General features: G+C 44.8%; 1 protein-coding gene across 1 annotated transcript in view; it reads left to right on the top strand.

Annotated features, from left to right (window-relative positions):
- The first annotated feature begins 391 nt into the window (after nucleotides 1–391).
- LOC146196144 (uncharacterized) overlaps nucleotides 392–9887 on the top strand; it is a 127249-nt gene continuing 117753 nt past the window's right edge. The window contains exons 1-4 of the mRNA XM_084596332.1: nucleotides 392–502; nucleotides 6666–6718; nucleotides 8498–8550; nucleotides 8904–9019. Of these exons, the coding sequence (XP_084452458.1) occupies nucleotides 403–502; nucleotides 6666–6718; nucleotides 8498–8550; nucleotides 8904–9019 (322 nt within the window). The 5' untranslated portion in view covers nucleotides 392–402. The remainder of the gene's footprint in view (nucleotides 503–6665; nucleotides 6719–8497; nucleotides 8551–8903; nucleotides 9020–9887) is intronic.

Below are 9887 nucleotides of genomic sequence, written 5' to 3'. Positions count from 1 at the left end.
TCGTCACTCGACTACGAAAGCTAGGTGCTTCAGACTCTAGTGAAGGTCAAAATGAAATAGGAGGCGTTGCACAATTATTGCAGTTTTAGGATTGCCACTGCTGTATAAAATAAAATTGTTTCTCTCCCTTAGAAGGCCACCTAATGCAATAAAATAGAGAAGTGCGTCGCCTCACCTGGTAAGCGGTCTTGAGGGAAGAATGTCACATCTTTGTTTATGCTTTCTTGAAGATACTGAAATTGACTAAAAAAATATCTTTAATCGAAGATATTGTGAGGCGTTTTGTCAAGGAAACTTCAAGTAATTCAAAATATTTCCAAATTATTCTATGCTGATGCGTCAACCATACTTTGTGCATACAATATGCTTGTCTTTTTTTCCTCTTGCAGGCTGGTTCATGATATGGACACGTACGATCAAACTGGTATGATGGCCGGGGAGTTCACAGTCGGAGGCCAGACCAAGGAAACTTGTCTGTGGGGCTACAAAGTCAGGACACGAGGTACTGCCTTTTAATATTGCCGCAGTGTCAAATACTGATGGCGAAGCTCGATACTGACACGCACTCGTATTTGTCTATGTGCGGCTCGATGACGGATCGGTTAGCCTAGCCTTGTTGGCTCTCGGCAGTGAGTTTGTGTTGGTGCCCAGTATATCAAGCTACCAGCTTCTGCGACATTTTAGAGGAGGTGCTGGGTGTACGAGGAGCATCAAAAAGCAGCTGCCGTACACTTGAAGGAAGATGAACGGACTGGCTTACCGCAGTGATCACCATGGTTCGAAGTGGGGAGTGAAGGGGACGACACTCGGGAGCTAAGCCATTCAAGCGGCGGCTCGCCTTGTGCACAAGTGTTGTGTCCACTGTGTATAGCTGGGCGTTAGAGGCGCCCATTAGTTCTTCGTACATGGAATGTACCCAGCACGATCCACAAAAATATCACAGAAGCCAGTGGAGATAAGAAAGCAGATTTCCTGGGCACCAACCTAAACCCCGTCAAGAAGTGGTTCGAAAACGATGAGACTAACATCATCACCTGACAAGATTTCCGACGGCAGCTGCTCGGAAGTTTGGGCAGCAATGAAAGAAAGCGATAGCTGAACTGGCTTTACAGTTCCGAGCGCAGCGGCATAATGAGAGCGTCTCCATGTTCGTGGAAGAGATGACTCGGATTTTCAGCCGTATAGATCCATAATGTGAGAGGCAAAGGAGTGCGCCATCAAGTTAGGCGTCAAGGAGCTACTGTTCGCCGGCCTTCTACTGTGGCTCATTTATCGAGGGAAACGACAAGCTTAGAGCGTATCCTGAAGCAGCGACTTACGCATTTTGACCATCCGGCCAACATCACTGCTGTGGAATTTCACTTTCCTTTGTCCGGAAATTTATTCGAAGTATCGTACGCGAAGACCTGCAAAAGCTGCCCTCTTTCGAGCAATATCAGTGTTCGAAGCATGTTTGTTCTTGAAACCCTCAGCCCATAAATGCCGGCAGTGCCATCTTTCCAGCCGCCTGCGCCATATGTTATGACCTGCAGCGAAATGTTGCGCACTTCTGCGCCAGCACAATCGTCCTCCCGCTGCCCCTTCCCTTCCCATCCACGACCAATATCCGGTTTCGACGGGTGTGCCTCCCATTCGACCGCCCGTTAGGAAAGCACACACGTGACGCAAGCCAAACAACCTACCCATGAGGCGCGCTTCCCGATGAAGCCAATCACATACTGCACCACTGCCCTGATCATCGGCCTTGATTTGCTTTTTTCGGGAAAATGACGCTTCATCGACCTCCGCGAACTCATGGTGATAGTTTCCATCCAGAACGCAATTTCCGACGACTGCGCACCAGGCGGGCCAGTCTTCCACGTGTGTGATGACCTCATCACTGTACCTCTGCGCGCAGCTTGTTTTGTTGCAGTCCAGAACAATAAATCCCCGTGCCTTAAGGCATTTAGGAAAGAAACGTATCTATATTGTTGAGCCTAAATGTCTACGTCGCTCGAGGGTTATTTTCTTGCAAAACAAGCGGTCTGAACTTCACTTTACGAGCATTTGCTCTGAACACCACCACGTATCGCAAGGTACTACCGTCGCCTGTTTTGAAGAAGCCAGAGTCCTCCGCCACGGTGTGACACCACTGGTCATCGAGAATTTTCCGAAAGCACTGGTCATGCAGTTAAAATTGACGTAAATCATGACTTTTTTTCTTGATCTGAAGCGCTACCTTCAAGTTATTGTTCAGTCTTACAATGACTGCTTTGTCATCACTCCCAGGAGCAAAGAGACGTCAGTAGTAAAGCACCACATTAAAATATATCCCACCGAATGCCCTATCCGCCAAAACCTATACCGAATGTCTGCGAAGCAACATGAGGCTATTGTGTGCAAGTTGTTGAAATGCTTCGAGATTATGTAACAAAGCCGTCCACAAGCCCGTAGACCTCGCCAGTTTTGCTGGTCGCAAAAAAGGACAGAAAATTAAGATTTTGTGTCGACTACAGCAGGCTGAGCAAAATCAAGATCGTATACCCATCGCCTCGAATTGGTGACTAATTAAACCGACTCCGCACGCCGAACACCTTTTCATCAGTGGCTACTGGCAGATTGAAGTCGAAGAGCATGATCGCGAAACGGCCGAGTTATTTACTCCTGACGCATTGCACGTGTTTAAGGTGCTTCCCTTCGGCTTGCGCTCCTCTCCTGCCACCTTTCAAATAATGATGGATACTCGCCTAGAGGGCCTCAAATAGCAGTGGTGCCTCGTCTACCTTGACGACGACGTTGTCATTTTGTCTGCGACCAACGACTATCTGAAGCGCTTGACGGCATTACTGGATGCCATCCGCTCTACTGCCCTCTCGTTAAAACCAGAAAGGTGCACTTCGCATCCCAAGGCTGTAGCTTCTGGGCCACATCGTGACTGCTGGGGGTATTAACCCTGATCCAGAGAGGACAGAGGCCCCTAGCTGTTTTCGCTACCCAGACAGATAAGGCTTTTGGCGTCCTTTTTGGTGGCCCTTTGCGCATATCAGACAGGCTCTGTGCATAACTTCTTCTGGATAGCCAAACCACTAACTACTTCAACAAAGGACGAACAATATTTCATCTGGGCCAATGAGCAGCAAAGGGCTTTCGAGGGGCTTCGAAAACGCCATCCAAACAACGACCATTAGATCACTTCAACCAGAATGCAGAGAGATTCGCATACTGACTTCAACAACTTCGGCCTCAATGCAGTAGTCGTTCAGTAACAAGATTTTGTTGAGCAGGCGATTGCTTACGCCAGCCGCACTCTGATCGTATTTTGGCTGTATTTTCATTGTCGACCGTTTAGGGTTTTAAGTGATCACTGCTCACGTTATTGGATAGAGAACATAAATACCCTTCGGAGTGGTTATCCCGCTAGAGCCTCTGCCTACAGGAGGTCGACGTGACTATAGTACATAATCTCGACAGGAAACGATGACGCTGACTTTCTGTGCCGTGATGTTATCCCGTGGTCTTCCTTTGAGATAGATGACTCCGTTTTTTTCCTCGCTTTCACGAAGCCTGCTTTCGCTCAGCAGCAGCAAGACTGCACCGCACTGCGGCCCCACACGACCGCTTCGATGGAAGCGCCCTGTCGCCGTCTCGCCTTTTTAGGCGCGGCCTATTGTCGTTCTGCTTGAGAGACGGCGTCATCTACATAAGAAACCAAGCTTCCACAGACCCTCAGACCTGCTACTGGTACCGAAGCTGCTCCGGAACGACATTTTGTAAGCATACGGCGATAAGTTTTCTGCCAGGAATCTCTATTTTTCTCTGACATTGGCACGGGTATCGCAGATGTACTAATGATCCAAGCATACTGCTGCTGTCAGCTCTGTGTTAAGACTTGCCTTGATTGCCAACGTCGGAAGACACATTGATCCCATTCGTGTACATTTTCGCCAAAACAATATGGACGTGCTCTGGCCGTTTCCTACATCAGCATTGAACAACTGGTACAATGTAGTCGTATTACCTCACTCAATATTGTGAAAAAAAAAAAAAAAAACTCCCCTCCCAGGCACCCCTATTGATATTGCTCACTTTTATATCTTTAATCCAGTCCTTCGTCACGATGCTTCGCGGTGGTTTAACTGGTCCTTTTAATATTTACTTTTAGTTCTAACCCAAGAAGAGGTGCAGCTCGGTGGCACTACTGTATAAAAATAGCATACAATCATCAGACGAATAGCTTTACTGAGCGGCTGAAAAGACCATATCCGATATAAATTCTATGCGCTTAGACGTTGATCACAAGAACAGGGACCAGACACTACTGTATGTCGCATTTCCATATAACACTGCAGGTCAGGAGACGACGCGGTTAACGCCGTGTCGCTTAGTGTACAGTAGGGAAACCGTCACAATTGTGGACGCAGTGTTACGGCCAGGCGTTGCCCACCACCCTCGATGGCGCTGACCAATTCGTTCAGTACACTGAAATAACCCGCAAACTGCCTATACTTAGAACGCGTATACACAGCAAGCGAGTGACGCTGAACGCCACAAACTTTGTCACAGGAAGGTAATTTACAGCACTGGCTACCAAATTTGCTTGTGGATCCCAGTTTACCAGCGGGGTCGCTCCGAGAAGCTTCTGTTCCCCTACTTCGGCCCATAGGAGATGTTGCGAAAACTCAATGACGGCCCTTACGAAGTGCTTCCGCAAGTTACTTTTCGCTCCTCGAGACGGCAGACACAATCCGAAGTCGTACACGGTGCCAGAATGAAGCCATTCCACGCCCAGTAAGCCAAGCCCCATACTTTTTCCCTCGAGTTACTGCGTCCCTCTATTTTTTCATGCGAATTTGTTATTCACGCACCCTGCGGTTCTGGTTCTTTTCACCTCTCCGCCCGAATAAGGAGGATCCTCTTTCTACCGGTAGGGGTGATCTCCGTACTCTACTACACTTAAGTGAAGATCGGGAAACTGGCACGCGCTCGTCGTCGTCTCACTGGGCCTCGGTAATGTATCGGTTGCCTAGCTGTGTCTCCCTTCGTAGGTGCTTGTGTATTGGTGAGCAGTAAATCTTATAACGGCTTCTGGGACAATATGTAGGTGGGCAGAATTTCGTATTTGACAATTGTGGGAGTTCCATGGCGATGAATACTCGGCAGCGGCGGTGACATCTCAGTGAATGATCCACCTGCCAGCCGTCGTAGGTGTGACAAGTGGCCTTGGTGAGATGAATTTTGCTATCTACACTTGCCACACTAAACCACAGTAGTATGCTATTGGTCCACTCACAAAGTAAATTTAGGAAGCGATCAGAATAAGGATGACTAGGCAAATTTGTGTGAATGAATCGGTGGCGAATATGAATGTGACTACTATTTTTCCTGCACCTTATAGATTCCTTTGCTTTTGTTTTATTTTATGTAGTGCCCAGGAACGCCTAATTCATGCGTGTTTTGGTATCAGGTTACGTCGCTCTTGCCTTTCTGCTCACTAATGTACAATCACAGCAGCACATGTCTAGAGGTGCGACATTTAACGCGACAAAACATGGCCCCGTTGTAAAAAGAAACAGGCGCTGGAGTTCAAGGATCACGAGCATGGCCTTGGATTGTGAAGGTTGGCAGATGACATGGCTTTGCACTGATTGGGAGCAGGTTTGGTGATGTCACAAACTGAGAGGAGGTCTCAACTTGGGAAGAATTTGATATACGAGGATAGAAAGCAATCGAATTCTGCAGAAACGTTTTCCTACGTCAAGGCTTAAGCGGAGCCTTATTTCTGTGTCGGATGGTCTTTCCCGTTAAAGTTCCGGATTCCGGCAGGTGGCTCATGAGCACGGGTGTTATAATAATACAGATTAAGGGCATGGTGATTAGGACAATAGCAAAGCGCGCGGACGTGCCCTCAACAGGTGAAGCACACTGGAGCCGTCAGTGGTGCCTTCTCGTAACTATAAGGTGATGCTTGAGGTTCTAACCCGAATTATTTTTTTTCTATTTCCTCTTATTGATTTCAGCCTCCGATCCCTCTCTGCTGCTGATATTGTTATCGGTGCTACTCGTTTAAGGTTCTTCAATATTATCTTATAATATTTCTGCCAATATCTGTAGCCGTATGCATTTAACAACTTGTCAATATTTTGAGATACTTCCCACACTTATTGCAGACTTTGCATCATAGCTCAAGCATAAATGATGCACCGGAGATTGGGTATACATTTGCAGAATTTTTGGAACGCCTGTTGCAGTGTCTGACAGGAAATGCAACGAACTTTGACGTTGTGTGACAGGCAACCCTGGAGTACCAAACCGACCACACATACTGCAGAATATATTAGTATACAGTACGTTTTAGGTATTATCGAATAAAGCTCTTTAAATGCACCCATGACGCATTCAATATTAGTGTCAAAGGAAGACATGTCTGAGGACGGAAGTATCTAATACCAATTTTTCTCCTTCTTCATTGTGCGCACATTGTAATCAAGCACTCCAAGAAAGCATCTAGCCAAAAAATAACATAAACAACAATTCCAAACCGAGATAATGTATGACTGTAAGAACAATCAAATCTCCTATTGAAGTAAATATCACGCATTATAAACAGCTGATGACAGTGAGCGTGTGCGTGCTTTCCTATTTATCTGTGCTGTGTCAAGTGAAACTGATTGATATTGATTTTGCAGGCCGCCCCTCTGATGGCCCACAAGCTCAGGAACATCACTTTGGATATTTAGAGGTGGAGTAAATTAACTTCTACAGATGCCCATAGCTCTGCGTTTTATGTAACCAGTCCAGAAGAAATTTATAAGTTTTCTCTTAACTACACGTATTAACGTCCATAACTTAGTGAAATATCCTGATAAGTGCTTGATGAATGGCGTCGGTTTTTTCATTCGTCTGGTCTCACACTCAATAAAGAATTCTAAATATTTTTCTATGAATATGAATTCTTCTGACAACGGTTATTTTTACCGCGTTGTTGATGTTTTCTAGCAGAATCTAAATATGCGACATGTAAAGAATCGCTGCTTGCATCACGTATTTCTTGCAGCGCTGTAGAGTTTATGCATCGCAAAAATCAGCAATGCTGACACCATGATAAGACCTTTTCGGTCACAGCGCATAAATTGAGTGGAAACCCAGCCTTTTTTGGCTTGCTTTTTAACTGTTAAAGCCAGAACGATAGATAATGTTGTTAAACTGTACAAACAAATATTTTTTTTTAATTGCAATGTGTACAATAATTTGATTAGCATTGGCCATGTCGTGTTTCCCACAGAGGGATAAATGAAACCTCTAAAAAAAACTCACCGTACTTCATTGTAATTTCGAATTACAAAACAATTACAGGACTTCACTTAGCTTCGCTTAAGAGTTTACTGCATGGCGAAATCCTGTGGTCCTGCTCCTCTTCGCTTTCTTCCCTTCACCTCTTATGTATATCGCTACTCTGCTAGCTCTACTTTGCATGTTCATGCACTTGTTATAATATCATTTCTTTCTTTTCTTTTTCTTCGTTGTCGGCAACTTCGACATCTCACGACTCCTCGTCAACTTTCGAGAATGAAGGCTATAACTACACGAAAGTGGAACTTATGTCGATGTCAGAATCTATTGCGATGTCTCGCGGACTCATCTCGCGGAATCCCGCGAACACATTTTCGCGAACGCTGGATTTTCACCATGAGTTTTTCTAGACTTTCGCCTTGCCTGCTCGAGCAACCAGGACCTGGCACTATTACACTATCGGTTGGCTGGGGCAACTGTATGATGAATTGAATTAAAGGGGTTTGGATAGTAGTATTTCGTAGCACACAAGCAACAGATAGTTCATCAATCCCTAACGTCTATAGGGAGCTAAGAGTTAAGATGTATTCACATCTACTATCTACAATATGTGAACAAATTGCCATTATTTCGCACTGGCGCACACTAGTGGACATGGATCTCGCTAGGCTACGAAAGCCACAATCTATTCATTGCAAAGGTGTAATCCCGGATCAAAGAACGTTCCTCCTTTAATTGGACAGACAAGTATTGGATTTAGAATTAAACAAAAGTTTAGCAACAGTATGATATAGGCGATTTGAAACTGAAACAGTGTCAGAATAGTCGAAAAGTCCTTGGAGTTTTCGTCCGTTATTCTCGTTTTCCAGGCCACAGATTTTCAGGGAAGACAGACGGTACCTTCTCATACAGCATTTTGAAATGGCACCCGCACTAAACACACGTCAGGAACGAACGAAATGGCAGCTCATCTGTTCACTCAACACGCTATTGTGCAGTACGTTTTCCGAAAAAACACACTCAATGAATTCTTCGCATAGGTGAGACAGCCAGATATTTGTTGAGTATCTGTAGAATATTTCCTTTTCCTTTTTTCGATACAAAGTAAAAGGTACACGCCAACTATGTGCTGGCGACTCTCAGCAGTTCCTGTCACAAAGTATGATACAGCCCTCGTCATTAGTATGTCGTTGTACTTAAGTTTCAAGCCTTTGTTTTTTCGTTCCAGAATGGCGACATGTACCACGTCGTGCAAGCTACCGATTACGGAGGACAAAATGGGTGAGCTTTCTTCAATAGTTCCGAAACTGGCGAACAATTTTGCATTGTTTGTATTTCTTTGTGATACGTATATCTCAACGTGCAATATGCCACATGGCCAATCATACGTTACATCGAAGGGTGCCTTCTTCTTCTAAAAGGACTGATCCCATGCAAGCTTGGTAGGAGATTGTCGGGCAGTCATTGCTTGGTCATAAACGAACACTTAGTAAGTAAAGTCGAAGCACTGGCCGAAGCAACGTATCAAGTGGTATATACCATTATGTTCCAAAAGGTTGATGAGAACCGTAAAAGTTTTCGTTGAGTGGAAAGCAGTCCATGATTTCTTTTGTTCACTATCTTTACTTTTTCAGAATCAGCTATGGCTCCGTGTACTCGCCGTCATCAATTATGCAGGCCCTTACCAAAAGCTCCCTCAGGACTAAGCACATGAGAGAATCCGGGTTCGGCAGACTCCGCATTGAAAGCGGTAAGCTAAAGTGGTTCAACGGCTACACAATGGATTTGAACATTACGTGGACAGAATTTTAGCCCCGCGAATTTGTTAGCATTACTCTGAACAGTGCGTATCCATCGCCTGTGTCCGGCAATTCTTTTTGTTTTCTGATATGGCCTCCATAATGGAACAAACTCTAAAAGAAGAAAAAAAAATGTGGACAGTTAATTTCTCACGAATCGCTAACTTGACAGAAAGTGACATTGGCATCTGTACGCCCTTGTAAAGCACATAAAAACACAGCACCTTTTGTTGGCTTCAAAAACTAGGCATTGTAATGAAGAACCAAATGAAGCAAATATTCACAAATAATTTTCCCACTTATTCTGAAAGACCTCCAGGAGAACAAATGCTGTCAATACTCGGCCACCCCATTATAGGACAATGTATCGCCAGGGTGAAGCTGCGTTTTGCTTGTGGAATTTGAAAGATACAAATCATTGATGAAATAGTTGATTTACTTCAAGACGAGCCAATCCTCTCGCGTTGTTAGGCCACATTTCCTCTCTGGAAATATATTTTTCGTTACCGACCTTCTTGTTTAGCAACAATCCTGTCGGCATGTAAATCGAGAAGATATTTGAAGAGGGGAATTCAGTTTTAGGAGACTCTTTTGTTGCAGCAGAGACTTGAAATTCGTTAGCATCCAGGGCCACTCAAAAACTTGACAATAACGCTGTCTATAACGAATAGACGCACACAATATTTAGGCAGCTAAACGTATCTTCAATTTAGCTGCCGCTGAGACCATGGATTTTCGTAACTGTGACCTTGACCATACATAAACTTTTTTTTTTGGAAGGTTTAAGCTGCCCGCCGAAATAAATCATGAATTCAACTA

Source organism: Amblyomma maculatum, chromosome 3 (genome assembly GCF_055883805.1).
Source record: "Amblyomma maculatum isolate TAMU_Amacu chromosome 3, ASM5588380v1, whole genome shotgun sequence".
In the NCBI taxonomy this organism is placed as follows: domain Eukaryota; kingdom Metazoa; phylum Arthropoda; class Arachnida; order Ixodida; family Ixodidae; genus Amblyomma; species Amblyomma maculatum.
The sequence above is the reverse complement of the archived record's forward strand: the minus strand, read 5'-3'. Positions and strand labels throughout refer to the sequence as shown.